Source organism: Rattus norvegicus, chromosome 18, assembly GCF_021556685.1.
Source record: "Rattus norvegicus strain SHRSP/BbbUtx chromosome 18, alternate assembly SHRSP_T2T, whole genome shotgun sequence".
NCBI lineage: Eukaryota > Metazoa > Chordata > Mammalia > Rodentia > Muridae > Rattus > Rattus norvegicus.
The window spans coordinates 15,298,690-15,325,169 of NC_141551.1; the positions used below are offsets into that span (position 1 = coordinate 15,298,690).

The 26,480-nt window shown below is 45.6% G+C and overlaps 1 protein-coding gene and 1 long non-coding RNA gene across 5 annotated transcripts in view; one reads left to right on the forward strand and one right to left on the reverse strand.

Moving 5' to 3' along the window:
* Window positions 1-26,480, forward strand: part of Mapre2 (microtubule-associated protein, RP/EB family, member 2) — a 139,304-nt gene that overhangs the window by 90,887 nt on the left and 21,937 nt on the right. For all 4 annotated transcript variants that reach the window (XM_087593468.1, XM_087593465.1, XM_087593466.1 and 1 more), the window contains 2 exon segments: window positions 8,171-8,316; window positions 12,382-12,595. In XM_087593468.1, the coding sequence (XP_087449594.1) occupies window positions 8,171-8,316; window positions 12,382-12,595 (360 nt within the window).
* LOC134482917 (uncharacterized) lies at window positions 18,951-22,107 on the reverse strand. The gene is made up of 2 exons (XR_015642817.1): window positions 21,098-22,107; window positions 18,951-20,566 (listed from the first exon to the last, which is right to left on the reverse strand). It is a non-coding gene; the product is annotated as an uncharacterized LOC134482917 (long non-coding RNA).

A 26,480-nucleotide genomic window follows, 5' to 3' on the forward strand; every position in this document is an offset into this window, starting at 1 on the left:
GCAGTGAAAGGAGCGTCCTAGGGGAAGCCTCGGAGTGAGGTAGAGCTGTGTCCTCTGGGCATGGTGCCCTGGGGAAGGAATGTGGGTCTTACAGTAGCTTCATAAGAAGCCACCTGGCGCTCCTACAGTGTCATCGAGATTGAGTTGTAGAAACCGTGGCAAACTAGAATTCAAGGAAAACAGACCGTGTCATATCCGGGCTAAGGAAATAACCCAGATCCATGTACCTGAGAGGGAACCATCGATGGCTGACTAAGACTTCCCAGCAGAGGAAGTGGTGTTTGACTGTTCTAGTTAGGTGCCATCTATTTGTTTTGGGCTTTTGTTTTGTTTTGTTTTGTTTTGTTTTGTTTGTTCGGTTTGTTGTTTTTTTTTTTTTTCCTGTGTAGCCTTGGCTATTCTGGAATTAGCTCTGTAGACTAGGCTGGCCTCAGACCCAGAGACCCGATCTGCCTACCTCTGCCCTCAGGGCACTGTGATTAAAGGTGTGTGCCAACTGGCCCCGCTACATAGATGAAACAGTGCTTTTTTTCTAATAAAGGGAGAAAATTCAGGGTCTCAAGAATGGGGGCCAAATGCCGTTATGAGGTTGAGTAGAATGACGGACGAGAGAGCGGTTGATTCTGTAATGGGTGTACTGTGGACAACTCTGACCAGAATGTAAGACTGGAGGACAGTTGCTAGCCGTGGAGTAGAACTGGCACAGGAAGCAGTAGGAGTGGGAACAGGAGGAAGAGGGCCCGCTCTGCTCCACTGGCTCAGTGGTGTGTGTGAGGCTGAGAGAGTTGGTTTTGCTTTATTTTGTCAAACTCCCGTGGTACCAGAGCACACTTCGGAGTTTCATAGAAGATCTTTACGGAGGGGAATTAGCAGAGCAAGCAAGGCCGAGGGCTGTTGCAGGAGCCACTCAGTAGGAAGGCAAGAAGATGAGGTGAGACCCAGAGCACAGTAGGAACCTGGTGTGGGTCCTTCTGTGGTAAAGCTCCTGTCCCTGTGAGTACCTTTAAAGTGCTGCTGGTGGGCTCAACGGACTTCAAGATTTTCTTTTTACGATGTGTAATCAGCATACCCTTAAAAGACACAGGGAAACAAGACCTGAAAGTAATCTACTGCACACACACACACACATGGGCCAGCAACATGACTTCTGCACAGCTCCACAAGTCGGCCAGGATCTCCTCTGAGTCTAGAAAAGCTGGCGTGTGTCATGACATCTAAATGTCCACGTAGCATGTCCTTGCTGGAGGAGCTCACAGGCGGTATTCTTTCTATGTGTCCTGCCTACAGGGCAGTTACTCTCCTGCCCCAACGCCCATATGCCTGTGTAATGCATAGGAAGTCGGGGAAAGCTTGGGCCGTACAGGCAGAAAGCTATGCAGTCAGGATTCCAAGCACACCATTTAGTGTAGCCTTGGTGCTTAAGCTTTTCAACAATATGAAGTACATCCCAGCTTATCTTTCCAGTGTAAAGGAACCATGGCAAGAAGGCAGAACACAGCGCCACAGACAGCTCACTTGAAAATACGCACATCAAATCCCGTTTGTGAATATAGCCCTGCACTGAAGGCTTAGCAGTGAGGATTATTCCAGAAGTGCAGAGCTCAGACCTAGACAATCAATGGATGGGTGGGAGAGCACCCTCATAGGAGCAGGGGGAGGGGATGGGATAGGGGGTTTCTGGAGGGGAAACTAGGAAAGGGGATAACATTCGAAGTGTACATTTAAAAATTCCAATAAAAGAAAAGAAAAAAAGGAAAGTCAATGGATATGATTGATCATATTAACAAACTAAAGGAAAAAGATTTTTCCCTGATTGTTGATAAAATTCAGTGAAAGTTAATTGCTAGTAAAATTTAAGAGTATTTCCTTAGTATTAAACATCTGTGGCTAATACACACACACACACACACACACACACACACACACACACACATATTTTGGTGGTAGTGAGTTTTTGTTTTTTGTTTTTTGCTTTTTGGTCTGAGACAGTGTTTCTCTGTATAGCCCTGGCTATCCTAGAACTCCTTCTGCAGACCAGGCTGGACTTACCTCACAGAGCTGCCTACCTTTGCCTCCGGAACACAGAATATTCTGACCAAGTATCAAGCTTATATTCCCACCAGCAGTGTGTAAGAGTTCTCCTCTGGGGGTTGGGGATTTAGCTCAGTGGTAGAGCGCTCAAGGCCCTGGGTTCGGTCCCCAGCTCCGAAAAAAAGAAAAAAGAAAGAAAAAAAAAACAAAAGAGTTCTCCTCTGGCCACCTCATCTGCATTTCTAGTATTTGCTTACTTGATGATTACAGTTATTATTCTTAATGTGCTTTAATTTGCATTTCTCTAGTGGCTGTTGAAGTCGAACACTTTTTCATGCGTTTATTGTCCATTTATACTTATTTCTGAGAACTAGCTGTGTGTTTCACTGGCCCACTAACTGGTTGGGTTGCTCATTCAGTGCTACAGAACATTCTCTGCACACTGAAGAGAAAAGTAACACATCCAAGAGGTTATAGGGAAGGGCAGACCATGCTAGAATAGTTGCTAAGCAAATGAGGACCCATCAGATGGTAGGAGTTTCACAGATTACTGAGCGTTAATGGTTTCGGCTCTCTAGTCAGAATATAGACCAGCAAATGACTAAGAACAGGGTCCTCACCTTCACAGACGAGCAGCCTTAGGTGAGGGACTGCTAAAGGACATGTAACTAGAGAGCCTGTGAGTGTCACTGTCCAATACCTCACAAAATAAACTTCAAACAAAAATTAGCCAGATATCAAAAAAAAAAATCACTTACTATTAAGGAAACTACGTAGAAAAACTGATTTAAGCATGCACACCAAACACAGTGGATAAAACAAACTGCAGATATGAACACATAAATTAACACCAACACCGTAACAGAGGTGTGGGGGTGGGGCAGGAGCTAGGGATTCAGCCCACGGCCTTCTGGGTAATCAGCAGAGACTGTACTGCCAAGCTACACCCCTGCCCCAGGGGATTTACTTTTGATTTCAAAACTTGCTACAGAGACACAGTAATCAAGATAATGTATGTTACTGGCATAAGGCTAGATATATAGGTAGAGTAGTCTTGGAAATCAAGAAGAAAAGGGGTTAAGTAAATATAAGCTAATTATAAGCTAATTAATTTTTCCATGAGAGAACCTGGATAAATGTTGATTAGTTTCACAAAATCAGATGGGAGGGAACCAGAGATGTGGCTCAGTAGTTAAGAGTATTTGATGTTTGCAAAGGACCTGGGTTTGACTCTTCTCACCCATGTGGTGACTCGCAGCTGCCAACTTCTAGGCGGATCCAGTGTCCTCTTCTGGCCTACTTGGAGAGATGGACATTCAAGCAAAACATGTATACCCACCCCCTCCAAATAAATAGGTCAATTTTTAAATTTATGAATGATTCTGGGATGACAGTATTCAAATTCAGAACAATGAAATGTTTAAACTCACCCTATCCACAAGAGTCAACTCAAAAATTGATCATAAACCTGAATGTAAAAACTAAAATCATGAAGCCTTTGGAAGAAAGCATTGGGTACTGGTGTTCCTAACCTTGTGCTGGGCAGGGTGGGTGTGTCTGACCTTGGGTTGGGCAGTGTAGGTGTGTCTGACCTTGTGTTGGGCAGTGTGGGTGTGTCTGACCTTGTGCTGGGCAGTGTGGGTGTGTCTGACCTTGTGTTGGGCAGTATGGGTGTGTCTGACCTTGGGTTGGGCATTGTGGGTGTATCTGACCTTGTGTTGGGCAGTGTGGGTGTGTCTGACCTTGTATTGGTCGGTGTGGGTGTGTCTGACCTTGTGTTGGGCAGTGTGGGTGTGTCTGACCTTGTATTGGGCGTTGTGGGTGTGTCTGACCTTGTGCTGGGCGGTGTGGGAGTGTCTGACCTTGTGTTGGGTGGTGTGGGTGTGTCTGACCTTGTGCTGGGCAGTGTGGGTGTGTCTGACCTTGTGCTGGGCAGTGTGGGTGTGTCTGACCTTGGGTTGGGCAGTGTGGGTGTGAACCTTCGCCCACCTTGGAGCAGGCTGTTCTTTCTTTACCATGGCAACAAAAGCACAAGCGATGAAGGGTTAAATTGGCTTAGTTCAAAACTGAAAGCATGCACTTGAGGTGATACTGTCTGGGAGAATCCACACAAGGCAGGAAGCGTTTGCAAACCTCATGTCCGATAAAGGAGCCGTGTCTGGAACTTAGGATTCCCACCACTCAACCAAAGCGTACCTCAGTGTAAGCACAGGCAAAGAACTTGCAAAGAAGCCTCCAAAGACAGTCTACGGTGGCCCAGAGGTGCTTTAGGAAGGTGTTCAGCGCCATTAGTAATTAGTGAAATCCACCTGAGGCACCAACCACACCCACTAGGACATCGAGGATCCAAGCAGACAGCAGTCAGTGTGGAGTGGAATTTTTCGTACAGAGCTGGTGGGAAAATAAGATGGTATGCCTGCCTTGGAAAACAGATGGGCAAGTCTTCAGGATGTTTACCACAGACACACCATGTGACTCACCAGAAACTCCTCCTCACAGCCAATGAGAACATACGCCTCGCAAGAACCTACAAATGTTCTCGGCAGCTTTGCCCGACAGTCCCCAAATGGCCCAGATGCCCGGCTGGTGATGGAGCGATAGATGTGATAGGAGTTATATAGTGGAATACCGTCCACAGAAAGGGTTGGAGGTCTGATGCACCTTAAAAGGTTTCTCCGAGGAAAAGAGCCAAGCTCAAGGGTCACAAAGTGAGATTCCCCTTAAGTGAGATCTGGGGAAAGGCAGAACGTGGAAGTTAGAGTAACAGTTGCCAGTGAGCAGGGGAGGGGAACAGAGAGAGTGGTGCCAGTGGCTGTGAGGTCTGCGTGTGGTGTTAAAAATCTGGAATTAGAGACCTGGTATTGGATTGACAGTCCTGTGAATGTGAATACATTGACCCACTGGCCAAATCGCACATTTGAAAGGTTGAGTGTATGGGTTATATTGAATGTTTTTAAAGGCTATTTCCTGTATGCCTTTTCAATTCAAAACTACAATGGAAGGAATAAATGGAGATTACTTTTTTAATTTTCAAAAGGAGGGAAGCACTGTTCGTTTTGCTTGTTCTATGGGGGTTTGTTTTGTTTTGTGGTTTTTGAGACAGGGTTTCTCTGTGTAGCCCTGGCTGTCCTAGAACTTGTTCTGTAGTCCAGGCTGGTCTTGAACTCAGAGATCCACCTGCCTCTGCCTCCCAAGATTAAGGTGCTGGGATTAAGGACGAGGACCACCACCACCCAGTGAGAGAGGAGAAGTTGTAAAACACAGGCTCTGTTAATACAGAGCATAGAGTTTACATAACAAAGAAGATAAGACTATCGTGAGGACACATTTAAGCCACACAATTCATAGTCTACAATTACACCTTTAAAAATATGAGTGAGGCTGAATATAAATATGCAAAAATTATGCTAAAAACATTGACTCTTATTTTTAACTTTTACCACAAAATATTTTAATATTAATAGCAATAAGACTTTCCAGTTGTATGCCCAGATGGCTTGTATGTTACATGTTGTGACAAAGAAAAATGACTTCCCTAGATAAAAAAAAAAAAAAAAAGAGCCCCCAGCACTTGCATTAGGAGAGTAACCATAGTAACGACGAGTTCTTTATCCACTGGAATCCAGTGTAGACTGACCCATCACAGGTGGTGTCAGGACCTGGCTGGTATCAGTTGGCAGCTTGGAATGAGCTCTACGGAAAGTGATCTTTGCAAGCTTATGGAGAAAAGAATGTCTAGGGAAGATGTTGGGTAGGTTGGGATCCTTGGAAAGCCAAGGTCAGTGCTGAAGGAACCTCCTTGTGCCTGGAGAAGAGGATGGTAGACTAAGATACTACATTCTGCTCTAGACATCCTGCTGCCACAGTGCTAAACCCCTATCTCTGCATTTCTCTCACTCCCTCCATTGGATGGGGATAGAAACGTGCCCAGCAGAGCCTGGGACGCGGGCTCTCAGTGTTAGTGCGAAGGCAGGAAAAGGAGACTCACCTACATTCTCCTTCTGGGGTATGAGGCGGGGCCCTGTAGCATCTCCCCAGGAAGAATGCGCCCAAATGCAGAGGAGTCAAAAAAAAAAAAAAATGACAGATTCCCACTAACATTTGGAATGACTAAAATTAGAACCATACTTTCTATCACAAACCAAAATAAATTCCACATGGATCCAGAATCCGAATGTAAAACTGGAGATCATAAAAGCACTTACAGAATCTATGCATGAATATTTATGGGATGTTGGTTGGGGGAAGTTGCTAAGCATGATGTAAATACCAGAATGCCGTTAAAACGTTGGAGAGAGAATATCGAGTGACCCAGAAAATGCCCCTGGGTGTGGTAGAGTGCTTGCATAGCTCGAACAGGCCCTGGGTGTGATTCCCAGCACCGAAGAAACAAAGGTGTATGTAAAGATAGGTACGATTGCATTTTCAAAGCATTTTCATTTATACCTTATAAGTAAATGTATGACCCTACCTCTGAAAAAATCAGAATGGCATTTGTTGGAATACGGGTTGGTTACCATTTGGTGCTGGCTGTTAGAGATGGTGAATGGTTTTTCTAACTTTCCTCACTGTACTGACCCCCACCCCACCCTCTAAAATTACTGCTCATTTTCAATTTGGAAAGTGAAGGATTCAGACGGTCGTCTGAAGCAGGGTCTCCAGAGGCAGTTTTAATGCTAACCTCCAGCAAAATGAGGATAACTTTGCAGAGTGCATCAGAGACCGGTGTGTCCCACGACCACCTGCGGGATTAGACCAAGGGGGGAGAGGAAGTGAACTGCGCTCCATCTGGTGGCGCCTTTAAAAGGAGGATTAGCTAATCGAACCCCTCTCTGCAAGCCTCATGTTTCCTCTTACCTCCCCAGCATGGTGTTTTGGGTTTGGATTTGCTATGCCTTGTCTTGTTTTTAAGAGAAGCCATCTGCTTGAGAAGAAATGCTTAATTCATGGCGTTGGCATCTAAGGGAAAGCCAGATGCCTCTTTCAATTCTTCATTGCCTTACCTACAAAGAACAAGCTGCTCCAGCCCAGCGTCTCTGGTTCCACAGCCTTTAGGTTTCTCTTCCCTGGAACTCCATCTCAGCTGAGGATTGGTGGAAGACGCTGTGGTGCCCTAGCCAAAGGGGAGTCTCCCTTGAGGAAGACAAGGCCTCCAGAAGGCTTGATGGCGAATACGAGGGAGGCCCTTCAGGGTCCAGAAAGACTAATCAATAGCACATCATAGAAATAGAGCAAGCTCTCTGCAGACGGCAAAGAAAGGAAAACGTCCCACTTGATCCCGCTCTTGGCACACAGTTGTTCTTTCTATGAGATGGGGGGCGGGTGTCGTGACAGTTTCTGGCGTTAAATGTCCTTAGCCTTTGCCATTCAGATAAGAGCCAAGTGAATGCCATCTTTCCGGGGTTTTTTTTTTTTTTTCCTAGCTGAGATTGGCACGTTTCAATAGTTCTTCCTTCATGTTTAAGAGTAAAAACCTTGGTAAACAGACTCTCCCTTAGGGTCCCATTGACCGTTTCCGTGCGCGTCCCTCTCGGTTGTAAACAGCAGGACTCTGAACATCTGTGCTTTTCGGGAGATCGCTGGCTTCCTCCTCTACGCTCCTGAGGGAAGCCTGTTGCTCTTGGGCTAGAGCGAGGTTGGCATGCAGCTGCTTCTGCTATTAGAAGGCTCGGTGATACAGTTTCCAGCCGAGTTACTTTGCAGGATGGCCATGAAGCAGCACGAGCATATGTATTTGGGCCACACATCCTGTAAGACCCTGTGTACCCCCCTCATGGTTACATGTCCTGTGCTTTTTCTTCTTAAGTCCACTTTGATGACAGGGAGCAGGACAGCAGCAAGATAAAAGGACAAGGGTGTGTCCCTTTCCTGATAGACGCAGCAGGAATTGTTCTTAACACAGCTGCTTTGGCATCTGTGGAGGACTCCACATGCTCATCATGAGAACCGAAGACATGGTGGCCCTGACAAAGAAGTGACGGGTTCTTCCCTCCGCTACCCAACCCCTGCTGTCCACAGGGTGTAGTGGCAAAATGTGTGCAGGAGGCTGTGCTCTGTAACACATCGCCTGTACTCATGGCTGCCGTCTCATCTTGGGTACAAGCCAGGCTTATCAGTCCCTCTCATTGCCTCTTTCTAGGAGCGGCCTACTGCCAGTTCATGGACATGCTCTTCCCGGGCTGTATTAGTTTGAAGAAAGTAAAATTCCAAGCAAAGTTGGAGCACGAGTATATCCACAACTTTAAACTTCTGCAAGCGTCCTTTAAACGGATGAATGTTGATAAGGTAAGAGGTTTGCTAATGTCCCTGGCATGTACCCTTTAAAATTGCCTTTAATATTTCATTCGTTTTGGATTGTGTGTGTGTGCATTCATATGTGGGTCTGTAGTGTAAGTGCAGTTCCTGCAAAGCCCGTAAGAGGCTGTGGGATTCCCCAGGAGTCACAGTTACAGGAGACTGGGAGCCATCCAACGTGGTGCTGGGAATTGAACTCCAGTCCTCTGAAAGAACACCACAGATACCTTCGCCATCTATCCAGCACCCTTAAATACTTTGTAATAAAAAATGAAGAAGTCTAAGAACACATCCATGTGAGATATACTTAGATAACTCCCCCTCGGGGAGGGGCGGGAGGATGTCTGTACATACATAAACAACAGCTCTGAGTTCCCTATGCATGTGAGGTTTTAGTTTTAAGAAGTCCTTAATCCTGCAGCCATTAGACAAACCTCTTAGCAGGAATCCTAAATGTTATAGCCCGCTGTTACCTTCTCAGTGTTGCAAATGAGGAGCTTTTATGTTTACCAGATGTCGCTGGAGTTCTTTGAGCATTTTGTTCCTTTGGAAAAACAACTTGTTAACTGGGGGACCCATCCTGGATATGAATCTCCATTTCAAGACTGAAGCAAGTAATTTACATTTTCTAACTGTCTAACGGGACTCCTCTGTAGTAGAGGACTCGGACCCTCCTTCCTTGTGGTTCAGGTACCTGGGGGATGCAGGCAACAGCGGCCAGCATAGCGCATTCCTTAGACTCCAGCCTTTATGAATGTTGCTTTTCTCCTTCAGATTATAATTTTGCCTTAGAGTGACACAGATGGAAATCTTTTGTGTCCGCTTCCTACAGCGCTAAGACCCACTGGTCTCTCCAGGAGTGCTGGCTGCTATCCAGATGTTCACTTACTAATATGTGTCCGTTATTTAGGGTTTCTCGCTCATGAAGAGTATGACTGGCTGTACCTCTTAGAATGAACTAGCATAACAAGCCATGAATTGTGAATAAGGGGAAAGAGATAAGCCAGCAGAGAAGAAACGAAACTCTTTGAAAAACATATTAATAAAAGGAATAAATAGGCCACAGGGTAAGAAACAGATACTAGGTTATAAGACATGAAGGCTGGAGGAAAGTTTAATAATTCAATACAGCTCACTGCTTTCCTAAGTAAGAAGCATTCCTCCCAGGATGTCAAGAAAATCTGGCTTCTTCGTTTGTCAGAATTCATCTTCTATATTGTATGCTCTTAGCCACCCAGGGTAGTTCGTTCCAGCTGCTTTGAAGTCTGAGGCTGAAGGATTGCTCAGGCCTAAGAATTTCAGAACATCCTGGACAATACATGCAAGACCACTATTTCAAATCAAAAAGAAAAAATGTTTCTCTGAAAAGTCTTAGCTTTTATTCCTTTCCCCTTTGTCTAATTTCCAAGTAGTCCTTTCCCAGCCCACCCAGCCATGGGAGCTCTCCTTACTTTTAGGAAACACCTGTTTTCTTTCCCTTTTAAATCCTTTCTTGTTCATTAGAAAGGAGAAACACCAGTCCATAGGTTTCTGGCTGGAACTTGCTGTAAATCAAGTCAGAGAGCTTTGTGCATCTTCCTATAAGTGGACACACAGAAGAGCTAAGAATGTTGAAAACCAAGTTTGCGGTGGGAGGAGACTGTCCTCCCAGCCTATCAGCTCCCCTAGCCACAAGATGCTAGCGCAGGATTGTCAAATCCCTAGAGAGACACAGTATCATGTACCTATCATGTCTGCTCCAGGGTTTGGTTGAAGCTTATGTCCCCGAAACAAGGAATGCAAAGTGAAGTGGAGAAGCAAGAGCTTCTGCATGCCTCCATCACGTAAAGGTTCCACACGTAGGCAGCAAGTTGCTTCAGTTGTCCACGAAGGACACTTACCCAGTCAGGCTCTTCACAAGCAAACCGTAAAATCCCAAAGGCATCAACTGTAATGAAATACACAGGGAAGCCAGGGAAGTGTGAATGGGGCAGGAATCCTTCCATCAAGGGTTCAAGGGAAGCGAGAAGAGGGGACACGGCAGCACCAGAACCAGGTGCAGCTTGATGGAAAAATGTCCCTTCCAGAAACTTCTTTTTTGTTCTGCACCTCTGTTGGTGTGTAACACATCTGCACTTAAACATTTTTGGGAAATTTATTACCGATGACTTAGCTGAGCGTGTACCCTGGGTGCTGCTTCCCTCCTTTTTTTGTTCAAGTTATGATTGATTGATTCTGTTCTCTTTTTTCAATTCTTTCTTTTACCTTTAAGATTATAACATAATTGTATTGTTACCTCCTTCCCTTTTTCCTCTTTCTTCCCATATGTTAACCCTCCTGGCTCTCTTTCAAATTTATGGCCTCTTTTTTCATTAATTGTTGTTCATGGCGCCAGAAAGTATCGTGCTAGCTTCTAAAAGAGGGGAGAGAGGGACACCAGCATGGCATGAGAACCCTAAGACTGCAGCAGTGGCACTCACAGACGTGAAGGTACCCAAGCAGCTCTCTCCTTGGAGTTAAGACCCTCCCCGAAATAGGAAGCCATGCCTGGGACAGGAAACCGAGTTAAACTTCCCAGAGCTGGTAAAGTTGTGGATCATGGAGGGAGGCACAGACTGTTTTCCTTTGTCTTTAAAGTGGCCCCCTTGGCATTTATGACCATCGATGGCTTATCGTTTCCCAGGTGGCAAGGACTTGTTGCAGAGTTCGTCTCCTCTGTTTCCATTCATGCTATCATCCTATGAAGCTTTGGTTCCCGTGCACCGGGCCTCTGTCTGAATCATGCACACACACATTTGCATCCTGAGTCACAACTTAGTTCCTCGCTCTCTCATGGTTCCCGTCACCCAGTGAGAGGGGAAGTAAAATCCAGCCATTGTGCAATGTGGGACACATGGAACCATTCCATGTCCTTTAATAAAAACGCACAGTGACCCACTGAATTACAGATCAGTAGTCAAGTCCCTCCTATGTCCTTTGTCAAAATCCCAGGGGTTCCTGTAAGAGTTAGCAGGGAATCCTGGCTGACTCTGGGCTGGAGTGGAAAGCTCACTCCGAGAAGCCGGGCTTCCTCTCTCCGGAGCTGATGCGTGCTTCCATGACCCTCTTAACGAGCATCTTCCTTTCTGTCTCTAAGCTCCCACGGAGCCCTAGCTGTGCTCCTGGGTGGCTCATTCCTGGGTCCTGCGCTGTGTTAGCTGGGATGCTTGTCTACATTTTAATGAGCTCTGTTCCACATGCCCCATCAGCACAGTGTCTGTTTTTCCTGGCCTGCCCCTGGTTCGTGTGCTGTATCTGGTAGCCATATTCCTTATAAGAGTTTATCTCAATACAACTGGGCCATAGGAATACACTTCAACTTGGAAACAGTACAGCATCTCAGGCCTGACATAACTATACATACCCTATACATGAGGTAAGTCCCTCGACTTGGGATTTGTTGTTTTCTGGTTTTGTTGGTTGGCCTTTTTGAGACGAAACCTTACTATTTAGCTCAGTTTGCTCTCAAACTCATAATCTCGCCATAGTCTCTCAAGTGCTGGGATCACAGGCACGTGCTACAGCAGACCTGGCAGGTCCCCCTCGTCTTGACAACTCGGGTTATTCCTTTTTCAGGGAATATTCAGTTTTACAGGATAATCCACTCTGGGGCTTCTGGGTTGTTGTTGTTGGTTGGTTGGTTGTTTTGTTTTTACCAAGTCTTTAAATAGTTAAAAGTTATATTAATTATAGAATACTGCTGAGAAGACAGGGAACAATCGGTGGTCAATAATTGCAGGCAGTGGGGCCCGGGGAATGCTCAGTGGTTAGGACCACCTGCTACTGGCACAGACGACTCCGGTTCAGTTCCCAGCCCCAGTATCTGATGGCTACAGAGGATCCGGTCAGTGATCTCTCCTGGCCTCAGCAGGCACTGGACACACATGTTTCCCACAGAAGCACCTGAATCAAAGTAAACAAAACACTAAAATTTCTGCTCACAAGAGAATCGCAAGCAAGAGGTTCTTAGGATACAATCCCATAAAACTCCCAGCTAACCTGAGGTTTGTGACTCATGTGGTAAACCTGACGTTGCAGGTAATCCCGGTGGAGAAGCTGGTGAAGGGGCGTTTCCAAGACAACCTGGATTTTATTCAGTGGTTTAAGAAATTCTACGATGCTAACTATGACGGGAAGGAGTATGATCCTGTTGAGGCTCGACAAGGGCAGGATGCAATTCCTCCCCCTGACCCTGGGGAGCAGATCTTCAACCTGCCCAAGAAGTCTCACCATGCAAACTCCCCCACAGCAGGTATGTGGCGAGGACAGCTTTCCTTCTCCTCACAGGGAACAGGTCCAACCGTGCCGTGCTTCAGTCTGTGCTGGGGGTAGCAGTACTTTCATGCCTTTGGATGGTTTTCAGTATTGTCTGTGTGAGCATTCTGATTGTTCTATGACCCACTTGTCCTGAGTCTCATGATCTGGATATCGGATATTAAAAAGGCACAGCCGTGCACGCCGTGTCTCATAGCTGCCTGCTAAGATAGTACCCTGAGGATAGATTTCGTTTTTTGTCCTGAAAATTTTTTGAGTAGTTTGTTTAGATTTGGACCAAAATATTTTAGTGCTTAATTGCCAGTAAAGCAGATCATACTATGAACTGACACACCGCTAAGTGTGGGTCGTTTTATGGAGATGTTCGAAGGGAATCAGTGAGTGGTTTGTATGTTATTGCAGACATATCATTTATCGTGAGTCCTTGTCCTCAAATTTGAAATTATTGAGGATACATACCTAAAACTTTGAGGAGTATTTTAATTTTTATGGATTTAAAAAACCTCTAAAATATTTTAGAAATATCCTTGCCGTAAACAACCAACTTTACCAGATGACATATGTTCCTGTGAAGTGAGGTCATTGTTATACACACCGATTGTGTGCTAGACCATTAACAGTGAAACACCCAAAACTTTCCACCACAAATGCAGAGCCCACCATCAGACCTATTACGATACAGATTTTTTTATTTCTACCCATTCTACTACAGTCGATATGGATTAGCTATGGGTCATAGTAAGTATTGGTAGCTTTATTATCTATCATACTTTAGCTTCCTACTTAGAAACCTTTTCCCTTTTTTTTTTTCTATTGGAATAAATATCTATATGCCAGGTAATCTGTGTCCCCTGGAAATCTGACATCTCCAAAAGATTTTGACATTGTTTTAAAAAATATTGTTAGAGGTGACAAGATCAGTGTGTATGCTTGCCCAGTCTGTTAGTGTGGGAGGAGAAGAAAGAGAATACATATCTCTGAGAGATATCTCTGACTCGCTTTTTGTTTTTTTTTTGGGTCCTCCTGGCTTTCCCCTTTTTTCCCTTTCTCCCCTCTTTTGTTTTTTTTTTGTTTTGAAAGAGAGCTAGAGCTGAGAAGACACTGTTTATTTTAACATACTGAGTTTCAGGTTTCTTTGCAGTATCCAAAAGATGATCTAAATGACCAGTGTGTGTGTGTGTGTGTGTGTGTGTGTGTGTGTGCGTGTGCGCACAGAGTGAAGGGGAAGAAATGTCCGTGGAATGCAGAAAAAATGCCAAAAAGATCAGAAGAGTCCAGAAAGATAAAGGGAGGGCGCCTTCCCCAGAATGACCCATGGTCTCTAACTCTGCTGAGGAGTCGCTCGGCTTGAGAATCATCTGTGGAGCGATGAGAAGAGGCCTGTGTTGGGGAATGAGTTGGACAGAAAGAAGAAGACAGAATGACCCATGGTCTCTAACTCTGCTGAGGAGTCGCTCGGCTTGAGAATCATCTGTGGAGCGATGAGAAGAGGCCTGTGTTGGGGAATGAGTTGGACAAAAGTTCTTCAGTGTCCCCCCCCCAATCATACTGTGACCCCCCACACCACGGAAAAGCACTGAGCCCTGATCTCTGGGAGTCAGACATATGTGAAGGGAAGAAGCTTTTTTGAAAGGAAGAACACAGACAAAGTCAGAAAAATTGAAGTCATTAGTACTATGTGAAGTGGAGAGACCTAGAATCCTCTTCTTCCTCCCACAATCATACTGTGACCTTAATTCTTTTTGCCTCAGCTCCAGCACTTGCCTTCCAAGCAGAACTACAGTCTGTTGCCTTGTCCCCATTCTCCAAGAATTCTTTCATCTGTGTCTCACAGTCTTTCGTGTTTGTTTAAAGGACAGCATTATCATGAATATTAATTGCAGAAATATGATACAGGGAAACTTGAAAATAGTATGTAGAGAGCCGAGTCCTACCATGACCCTGAACGTGAAGACAAGGGCTCAGGAGACGCTGAGGTCAAGGGCTCAAGTGGGGAGTTAATGGGAAAGGGAAGATGTATTTTTCTGGAGCAGAAGCATTATCAGGTTTGTAAGATCAGAGTAGAATCTCTGGTGAGCCAGGGATGAGAGAAAGAGGAAAGCTTAGAGGACCACCCCCTGGACACGGGCTTCAGTCAGCATCCTTCAGGGGGAGGTGGGGTGGGGGGAGTTATTTATGTATTTTTCTCAGAAGCTTCTCCTCTTTCACCCCCTTTTCCATTTTTTTGTCTCCTTCATGTCATCCCCCCCCTGGACCTTTTTGGTCTTCATCCTCCCCCCCCCTCCCTGCTTGGTGGTCCCCCCCCCCCCTTTTGCCCTGAAGTGAGCCAGAACTTTGCAACCCTTTCTCTCTCTCTCTCTCTCCCCTTTTCCTTCTGTTACTTTTGGCTTTTTTTTCTTTCCCCTCCCCCCTTTCTCCTCCTCTTTTTTTTTTTTTTTTTTTTTTCATTTCCCTTTCTTTCTCTTTCTCTGGCCTCCTCTCTCCCCCCTCTTCTTCTCTCCTCACACATCCCCTCCCTCTGTTTTTTTTTTTTTTCTTTTCTGCTTCATACTGAAATCGACAGTTAATAAATAGGATTTTTTATGTCAGGAACGCAGAGCGCCCACACTCCACTCCCCTTTATTCAAATATGTCCTGAATATTAGACATTGTGGGGCAGTAAAACGTTACTGGAGAAAAATTACCACAAGACATACATCACATGCAGGACACCATTTTAAGGACCGTAGTTGGAGAAAGGCCCCCCCCCCCCCACCAGGCCCCCCCCCCCCCCCCTCCCCCCCCCATTCCTCCATTCCCTCCAAGGCCCCACCCCAGACAAGGCCACCAAAATGTTTCCCAAAAGTCAGGAGCGGTGCTGCAAACCTATAAATAGAAGCCTGTGCTTTAGTCAAGGCTTCCAGGGACTCTCTCAGAATCATTCCCCTTTGATCGAGACATGCATATTATTGGAAATGAGGCTGTGATACTGAGAGCATCATCCTTTTACAGAGACGAGGACATCAGTTCCCGACACGTGACCGACCTATCACAGGATTTGTAGGTGCCAAGCACAGCAGTGAAAGATTTAAGAGTCTCAAGTTCAGAGGTCGATCAGAGAGCCTGCTAGCCTGGCTCCGTGTTTCAGATCCAGCCCCCGCCGCCCCCACCCCCCCGGCCGTTTGAATGTGATGTAGTAGGACTCAGGGTTCTCTTAGAATTCTCTATTCAGAACACCGACCCTAATGTCTTTAATGCACCCCCAAGGCCCAAGGCCCCCCCCCCCCCCCCCCCCCAACAACCCCCCCCATTACATCTGGAGATCAGGGTTTCGTTTGATTGTTTCAACCCTCCCTTTTTGCTTTTTTCCTTTTCCATTTCATTTTTTTTACTTTTTCTTTTTTTTTTTTTTTTTTCCTTTTTTTTTTTTTTTTTTCCATTTTCCCTTATTTTTTTCCATTTTCCCATCATTTTCTTTTTGTTTTTCCCAGATTTCCCCCCTGATGGGCCTTCCCTTCATTTAATTTCCTTTTCTGCCTTTTTTCCTTCCCTGTGTTTCCTGCTCTCTCTTTTTTGGTGCCCCTTTTCCCCTTTTTTTTGCTCCTTTTCTTTGGTGCATTCTTTTTCCCCCCCTTTTCTCCCATTTTTTTTTCCCCTTTCCCCCCCCCTAATTTTTTTTTTTTTTTTCCTTCATTGGGCCTCCCCTTCTTCTGAATTCTCCCAGTTTCAGATCCTCCTGCCTGCCTGCAGCCGATTCTTGCACACGTTTTTTTTGTCCTTTTTTGCAGCCCTATGTGGCCCACAGAAGGCTTCCTGTGTAAAATCAGTGCTCTCTGCACATTTGGTGCATTCTTTATGAGAGTGAGCGAGGCTTCTCTGCCATTTCAAGTCAGAATCCTTAGAGTTGCCGTAGATTCACCTCCGCTGTAATCAACCCAAAAGAATAAAAACAGGAAAAAAGTACCCCCTGCCACCTGCAGCCAGCCGTGCAAAAATCCCTCCCCCCCAAATTGGTGTTTAAAAATTTTAGTCTAACTGTATACCCCCATCTTGCTCAAGCTCTTGGTTCATATTTTTTTTTGTTAGTTGGTTTTGGTTTGGGTCTGGGCGTTTCAGGTTGCTTAGCTGTAAGCGCTCTCATCTGAAATGTCCCGTGTCCCATTGTTTGAAATGTACGTGTCTCTGGTTTGAAACAGTTACAAGGTCTGGCCTCTTTAGGTTAAAAGTGGTTGAAATGGTTGCTGGTACAAAACCGTGTGTGGTGGTACATGCCTTCAATCCCAGCACACGGGAGGCAGAGGCAGGCAGATCTCTGTAATGTTCCAGCTTCAATCCCACACAGATTCCAGGACAGATCTCTGTACCCCAGCCTTCACAGATGACACTTACCCAAGAGATTCAGTAATCACAGTGGGGCTTTTGTTGTTGTTGTTGTTTTGGTTTATTTGTTTGTTTGTTTGTTTTGCCTCATTTGGAATATGTCCCTTTTAAAGTACCAAATGTATTTGAAAAGAATATAACAATCCATTTGAACAGTCCTTGGCAAATTACGTAAAACCAAGGAGTTTGACGGTGTACTTCAGATTCTCCACAGTTTACTGGGAGGGGCTTGTCTATCCCAAATAACTGTTGTAGAAATAATTTTTAGTCTTTCTACATTGGTTGTGAAACTGTGCCTTCCTTTAATTCTGGCTTTGTTTTTAAAGAGTCTTTTACTAGTGCATATATATTTATGATTAAGTTGTCCTATTGAATTGCACTAATGTTTTTGAAACAACTCTTTGTCTTAAGAACGATAAGGACAATATAGCTACTACTGTTTTTTTTATATTTATGGTTTGAATGGTTTTTAATGAGGTAAATATCCTTATTTATTAAATACCCACCTATCTGCGTCTTTATAGGTAAAATGTGTCTTTAACCATCATATAATTGGGCCCTGCCTTTTAATTCACTTTGGTAATCTCTGCCTTTTAGAGTGATTAGTCCATTTATATTTAGTGTAACTAGTGGTTTTTCTTGATTTAAATCTACCAAATTATTATTAGTTTCCTGTTTGTTTCTCTGTTACTAAAAATTTTAGGTTTTATATTTTACCATATCCAGTTTCCTCATTTCAGAACATTTACATTCCATACATATTCTCTGAACTGAGGAGCCGTTAACATTTCTTACAGTGACAGGCTCAGCAGTAAAACATTGTCAGCTTTCTCTGTAAAGATCTTTATTGTGTATTCATTCCTAGTGTTTGTACTAAATGAATCACTTCAGCATTTCCTCTAGTACTTTAAAGATCCTGTGGCCTGGGGCTGGGGATTTAGCTCAGTGGTAGAGCGCTTACCTAGGAAGCGCAAGGCCCTGGGTTCGATCCCCAGCTCCAAAAAAAAGATCCTGTGGCCTTTAAACGTGTGCACGACATGATTGGCCTTTCCCCAAGCTTTTCTCCTTAACTTTGGTTTTCTGTTTTAACTGTGGTGCCTGACCACGATTAATGTGGAGATCTTTACCTTTCCTGACTCTGTACGTCAGGAAAGCACATCTCTGTCAAGTATCAGTGGAGCACACAGCCTCTGCCCCTCACCACCATGATATTCCATGGCCAGCACATTAAGACAAGGCTCTGTTGCTGACCTGCATGAGGTCGCTACCCCTTAGCTGTGTCAAGGCCAGGAGAAAAATTTAAGGAAATTCTCTAATGGCCCAGAAGAGATACCACTAGGGATTAGATACTGTCTTATCAAGCACTAATCAAGCCTGTAGTTCTCTACTGATGTTTGAGCTGCTATAGTTACATAAATTCATCCTATAAACAACAGGAGTATGTTTCTTGCAAAGAGGGCCAGCAAGTTCAAAAGTAAGGTGCTAGAAGATTCAGTGTCCGATGAGGACCTGGTTCCCACAGAACTGTTCATAAACGATGCCTTCCACTGTGTCCGGGGATGAGTCAGTGCTTCTCAAGACAAACTCTCTTGAGCCTTTCTTCTAAGAATACTGCTTGCGTTCCTTTTGTCCTCGTGACTTCCTCTCCTCTGGAAGGCTTCACCTCGTAAGACTATTCTATTAAGGGGGATTTTAAATATATCTTGGTGTGGGGGTGGGGAGCAAGGTTTTACAACATGCCACCTACCAGTATTAGTCACAAAACCATAGCATAGCATAGGAGTAGGACTCTACCAGATCGCACTTTCAGGACACCTGAGTTTAGAATATCAAAACACAAGCAAAGAAGCCAGAAGAAGTCAGGAATGTCAAATCGGAGCCTCTGACAGTGTCTGTCTTTATTGTCTGAGTTTGATTGCTGGCATGGCATTTTAGATAGATGATGTGAAATCAGTTCCTGGTTGTTCTCTCTCTCTCTCTCTCTCTCTCTCTCTCTCTCTCTCTCTCTCTCTCTCTCTCCTTATTTGCTTTCTTGAATCAACGTCACATGCATAGTTTTCTTTAAAACTAGATTTTTAGAAATTCTGGAGATCAGAAGCTATAAAATGCTGTAATGTTGCTGTCCTGTAACTCATAAAATCTCACTCCCCCGACCCCAGTCAAACTTTTTCATGAACTTTAGGGGTTATTTCAATTAGAGAAGGAATATGTCCTATCCGTGGGTATCTGTGCATTGGGCAGTCAGCACCACCTGCTGTAAGCTTCAGGTTAGCCTCACTCAGACAGATGGCCGTTAATATCAGCCTCGTTTTAGCATCTGGGAATCTGGAACCAGAACTTCAGTAACTTGTCTACATAAGAGACATGGGATCTGGGGTGTGACGCTGATTCCAGAACCCTTGCTCCTTCCTGGACCTCCTCTCGGACTTCACAGACGTATACACACACATTGTGTATCAGTGAAACATACAAAACCACATTGTGAGGTTCAACAAGGAGGATGAAGGCTGCAGGTATCACTGAGAGATGACTCTGGGAGTGGCATACATGCTTTTGATGTCTATAGCATCCTCATTCTTTGTCTGTTGTCACTTTAAGTGAGAAGACGTGTACTGTATCTTAGTGTGTTCATGAATGCAGAAAATGTGAAGTTACTTGTTCCTGAGTGTTTAGCTCCGGTTTCCAGATTTTCCCCATCCAAATACATCTCCGAACAAATGGTATGAGAGATACTGACATTAAAAAAAAAAAAAAAAAAAAGCCTGACGAACAAAACTGGCAGATATTTCCACCCAAGAGGACTGGTAGTGGCCCCTCCTGCAGCCTTGGGTCCTCTTATAAAACAGCGTGGGTTGTTCCTGCGTGGACACTCGCTGTGTGTGCTGAAGTATGTCTTCCTCTTCATAGGCTGCTCCTTGTCTCTGAATAATACAGTAGTGAGAGTTGGCTTCTCTTCTGGCAGCGAACCTCATCAGTTCTCAAAGGGAAATGGCATCGCAGTCACTCTTGGAGTCCCTCTCGTCATCCCACAAGCAGGCTGTGACAACGTGCCCCTGAACCCGCTTTTGCTATAAGCGTCTTTCTTAATCATTTAGTATGTCGGGCAAAGTAAAGAGCTGTGTGTGTGTGTGTGTGTGTGTGTGTGTGTGTGTGTGTGCGTCTGCGTGTGCGCGCGCATGAATATATATTGTGTGTATGCAAATGTGCATGTATGCATGTGAGTGAAAAATATAAATTTGTATTAAAAATATAAATGTGTATGTGTGTGTGAATATATATATATTGTGTGTGACTGCAAGTGTGTATTTGTATTGTATATGAATATGTATTGTATATATGTATATATAGTGTCTGTACACATGCTTGTGTGCATGTGTATATTTGTGTGTGTGAATATATATATATCATGTGTGTGTATGTGTGTGTACGTGTGTACACATGTGTGTCACAGCATTATAAAGAGGCCAGTGGATAATCTTTAGGAGTTCTCACTTTCCACCCCGTTGAAGCAGGGTCTCTCACTGTTTCTGCACTGCCCTCCAGGCCACTGTCAGCAAGCTTCCAGACTCTTCTCTTGGCATCCATCTCACTGCAGGAATGAATGCGAGATTACAGGTGTACGGGCTGAACCTGGCTCTATACATGGCTTGTCATGATTAGGGTCATCAGGCTTGGGCGGCCAAGCGCCTTTCCCCACTGAGCCAGCTTCCCAGCCGGAAAAGGCAATGAATGCATAGCACTTTACATAGTCCCTTTGAAGGAACTTCTGTCTTTTAGTCACTGTCCACAGGCTGACACAGGGAAACCCATCTGTCTGTTGAACTTGAGTCACTGCAGTATTCATTTCTGTCAAGGGAAAATCTGCACATTCAAAGTCTGTCCAGCTGTTTCTGTCGTCTGCAGTGCTGCACCTCACTGTAACTTAGGAAACAACAGTATCTACATAGCAGCTCAGAAAACACCAGAACAGCAGACAGTTCCTATTTTTGTGACAGCTGAGACATTGAAAGGGATTCTGAGGTACATGGTGATCCCAACAAGGCCCATATGTTTGGAGGAGTTGTCATGGGAGGAAACTGAGGAGAGTGTGCTCCCTCCACGAGTGTTTGAGGAAACCCACCTGAACTGGCCTTGCAGCTTCTACAAAGGTTTTCCAGGAAAAGAAAACCTCAGCCGAGACTTAAGGATGAGTAGAGGTGAGCCAGATGAGAGGCATGGCCAAGAACATTCCAGACAGAACAGAGTGTTGAGGTCACAAGAGAATGTGTTCAGTTCAGTGAAGCACATGTCGTTTTGCTTGGATGTTTTGAGCCATGAGGCTGTAGAGGTAAACAGGTCCCTTGTTGCCGCTTTCAAAAATGTCAAAGTTTGGCACCTTGAAACAGCAAAGGTGGTGTCTCACAGTGCAGCACAGCTCAGCTGGGTTCTCTGATCTGCAACCCACAGGCAGCAACCCAGCATCCACAGGGCTAGGATCTCATCGGTGGCTCGCCTGGAGAAGGAGTCGCATGCTGTTGTTTGTGGACCCATGGGGCTGAGTCTCTCTGGGTTCTTTCCGCAGGCCACTCTCGCTTGGTTCCCGGAAGTCACCTGCACAACGCCAATGTGGGCCTTTCCAACAAAATGCTTACTCCTCAGGAACTGCTACTTCGTGAGCAGGAGGGACAGCCCGCCCGGTGTGTGTGCTAGCGAGAGAACATAGTGACAGAACAGCGAGCGTGCCTTCCCATCACCTTTGTCAAAGTCTCTTGGTCCCCACCACCGTGTTCTAGGATTGATGTTCTGTGAATGCGAAAGCAGCAGCAGAGATCTCTGGGATGGGTATCACGTTCAGGACGGTTTGTCACAGAGGATCACAGAGCTCGCACTTTTATAATGGGGTCTGCCGGAAGGCTAAAGCGGTGTTTGCTCTGCTTTACGGGACCAGACACAGAAGGGGCATGCTCACATATCAGCTTACAACCTCAGTACCAGCTCTGACTGCAGAGAAAAGAAGACAGCAGCCTGAGATGGTGGCTGCAGTGTGTGCTGTGAAGGCTTCGGGGAGTATAGTCAACACAGCGCAAGGATTAGCGGTGCACCGGGAGTGAAGGGGAAAGGCAGTGTTGGGAACTGTTAATGCGCATGCGTGGTCGGCTTGGTAGATGGCTGTTAGAAGCCACAAACCCTGGTACAGAAGCCAGACTCGGTATGTAAAGGAGACTGGGTAGCCGAAGTGTGCTCTGTTCACCCTCTCGCATCCTGTCAGAACAGCTCCGACACTTTTCTGGGAAGTCCAGACAAGATTGTGTTATTGGGAACACAACAGGCTTAGCACCATCAGAAGAGGGAGATTGAGTGTCAACAGGCACTCAGGCTGGAATTGAAGGCAGCACAACTAAAGTAATTAAGCACGGAGGTACCCCAGAAATGGCCATGTTACTTCATAAGCTTCCTTCTTAAACGAGCGCTGCATGCCAGAAGTGCAGTGGCGCCCACGATGGTGTCGTCATGGCAACACCCGTGTGTCTTTATTCTCTGTGGGCTGGCTCAGTCTGCTGGCTCCATCAGCCACTCCCTTTCCCGCTACTGCAGAAACAGGCAAGGGGCTGCTGCTGTCAATTAGTGCTGGGATAGGATGTGGGAACCATTCCTCGGGGTGAAAGAATCCTCATTGTTTTTATTTCTCTGAGGGCCAACTGAAAAATACAAATTTAAGCCAAGGTGGTGATTGGTTTTGGCATGTAATATGTTTGAAAGCCGGGTTAATCTTCCACCAAGGTGCGAGAAGCATGGAAAGTCAACAGTTTATTGCAAAACATACATTCCACATTGAAATGGCTATTTAAAAGTTATGATTTCAAAATCCTGAGCCATTTCGAGACACTAAGCGCTTCCTTGAATGTTCCTCCTCTGTGAGAAATTCTCTGAAACCAAAGTGACTCAAGCAGAGTCTGGAAAACACTGGAGAATCACATGATTGCCTAAAAATAAGTAATCATCGCCAGCAGGGACCGTGAGCAGGGCAACAGAGACAGCATGTCAGGGCACCCACTCAGGCATGCTCTGTGAGCTCAGCTTCCACCCAGCCATCCCAGGGGCTGCCTTTGTGTAGGCTGGTCAGCTGGGGGAGGGGGTCCTGAGGGGTCCTCCAGTACTGCTTACTCTTCTGTGACGGCCACACCCTCAGCAGTGTGCACGCCTGCCTTTCAGGGAGCCTCTGTAGTAGGCTGTCCCAGGGCAGAGCCGTTTATCACTCTGTATAATGTCCCCAGAGCAGTGACTGGGCGTGGCCGGCTCCCAGGTCTGTCTCTGCCTGCCTTCCCTTTGGAATCAGTAGCACATGGTACCCATCTGAGAATGTTTCCTTTCTTTTTCTCCTGTTAACACTAGTATTACCCAAAATATAGATTGTGTAAAAATGGGCATCTGGCAGCTGCAGTAAACAGAGTAGAATAAGGTTTTTAAACTACAACATCTCAAACGCTGTCCCAGACAAAACCAAATCTGTGGCGAATGTACCGAGAGGAATGAATGCACTGCTCCTTACCGGCCTTTTGTGGGTCTGCCCTCCCAGTCTGTTCTGAGAGCAGAGACGTGACCTTTGACACCCTCTGCCCAGGGTCCTGGATCCTGATGGAAGCCAGAAGGACCTGGGCATCCGCCCTCCAGTGTGACTCTGTAACTCTGCCCTGTGCATTCTCCGCCAAGCAACCTGAGCTGCTGGTGAGACAGCACCCAAACACAGTAGGCCTGCACACTGGCCCCTACCTGGTGAGACAGCACCCAAACCACACAGTAGGCCTGCACACTGGCCCCTACCTGGTGAGACAGCACCCAAACCACACAGTAGGCCTGCACACTGGCCCCTAGCTGGTGAGACAGAACCCAAACACAGTAGGCCTGCACACAGCCTGTTCCTCTCCCTGCTTGGTCAGGTGGCTGCTTCGTTTGCTTCCATCACATCCTGGTTTAAATCCTCTCTCTTGTTGAGGTCTTAAGGACCAAAGGGTGACTCCTGCCTCTTCTGTATCCTTTGCAGGGATCCTGGAGGACATTCTAAAGGGCATTACCCTCTGTGAGGAGTAAGACTGTTAAAGTGGCCAGCTCCCCGATCCCAACACACATATACACACACATACTCATACATATATGTACACACATATACATACATATATGCACATACACACACTCATCCATACACACATACACACACATATATGTATACACATATGCATACATATATGCACATACACTCATACACACATATACACAACATACTCATACATACATGTACACACATATACATACATATATGCACATACATACACTCATACATACACACATACACACACATACTCATACATATATGTACACACATATACATACATATATGCACATACACACACTCATCCATACACACATATACACACATATATGTATACACATATGCATACATATATGCACATACACACACTCATACACACATCATACACACACATAAACACACATACTCATACATATATGTACACATACAACATACACACATACACACACATAAACACACACATACATATATGTAACACATATACATACACACACGCACACACACACATAAACACACACATACATATATGTACACACATATACATACACACACGCACACACACATAAACACACATACTCATATATGTACATACATATACATACATACATACACACACATACACACACGCACATACACACACACATACACCCCTGGCTGATGGCTTTTGCTACCCTGTTGATACACAGAGTTACTGAGCAGACTCAGTTCCAGTGGCCTGTGGAACCCTGCAGGTCTAGGAGAGTAGTTGAAACTGGAGAAAACCGAGAGCTTAGGTAAAAATCACTTAACCGCCCAGCCCAGCCATCCTCACACAGGCAGCTGACTGGGCCTCTTCATCCATCCTGCTCTACTTGATCCCGGAGCAGGGATGCTCTCATTGGCTCTATTAATTACCATCTTATCGTGTTACTGTTTACGGCTATGTTCCCGGATGGGATGGAAACTCCACACAGACAGGCATCGTTTGTGTTTCATTCACTACTTGGTGCCAGTATCTATTTAGCCTGCCAACTACATGGTGATTGATTGATTGACTGACTGACTGATTGATGGAGAGAGATAGTTTAAGAACATGCTTGCACTATCTCACTCCGATAGTCACTGTAGTTTCATTGATGTCCTTCCTTCAGTGGAGGAGGGACATCCTGTGCCTTGGAGCTCACAAGAGGTTGGTGGAGGTTCCAGTAGAAATGAGTCTCTCCTTTGAACCCTGCTGGTTCATTTTCTAGTGTCTGGAATAGGAAGCCAGTACGTTTGAATGCCTTGTTAAGCCAGATCTCATTTGCTGAGGAATGACAGTACTAACAAAGTGGGTGCTATGTACTAGGCTTTGGGGTAAAAGTCGCCCAGATTTTAAGCCAGGAGTAGTGACACACAACTTTAATCCCAGCACTTGGGAGGCAGAGAGCAGTGGGTCTATGAGTTTGAGGCTAGCCTAGTCTATAAAGTGAGTTCCAGGACATCCCATGCAACTCTGCTTGAAACCCTGCTTGAAAACAAACAAACAAACAAAAATTAGGTGGGGGAAGTTCCCGTGTTTAAAGATTGTGTGTTTGTGTAGCGTGATTGTGTTTGCGTGAGTTTAAGGCTACCGGCATGCATGCAGGTGCCCTTGGGGACCAGAACAGGAGGTCATCTCCCCTGGAACTGGAGTTACAGGTGTTTGTGAGCCTGTTGTTGTGGGCGTTGGGAGACTCAAGCGTTTCTAACCGCTGAGCCAGCTCTCTCCATCCCCAGGCATCCTGTGTTTTTACTCCATGGATCCACCAGCTCTGGAAAGCAACATCCTTCTTCCTGTCTTGAGCTTAAAACCCGTAGGGTGGCAGCGAGTCACCCCACTTAGCTAGCAGCAGGTCCAGGGTCCTTTGGACCCATGGGGCGACGGGGATCTGCCGGTAAGTGCCACATCCCACAGTCACCCCAAGACGAGCTGACGGATGCCCAGGGCTATGCCAGGTCTTCGTTCCCACAGGATCAGTGTGGTTCATGCTCTGTGCAGGTCTGGGCTGCTCCAAGAGGCTTCCACTATCAGCTGATACTGAGTACAAAGAGCTGCAGCCTGGCTTTGCTACGGGCTGTCTTGCTGAAGACAGCCAGAAGGGCTCTGAATTGCTTCTTGCAAAATAAACAGCCAGCCTTTCCATGGGCTCATAAAACTAGGGACCCCAGAACCCTGTTAAAATTCCCTTGATAATGAACCTTGAGCCCTGGCCACCTCTGAGACCTTGATATTTTTTCCCCTTGCAGAGTAAAATTAATGGCAGTCTACAAGGTGAGGGAATGGCACCAATTATGAAGCAGAAGACGGAGTCTTTATTCCTCGAATTTGTAGAAGTCAGTATCATATGGGAGTGGTGTGTCTCCTTGCCGTCTGATGGCTCTGGTGTCAACTAATGACAGAGGAAGGCCTTCCTGT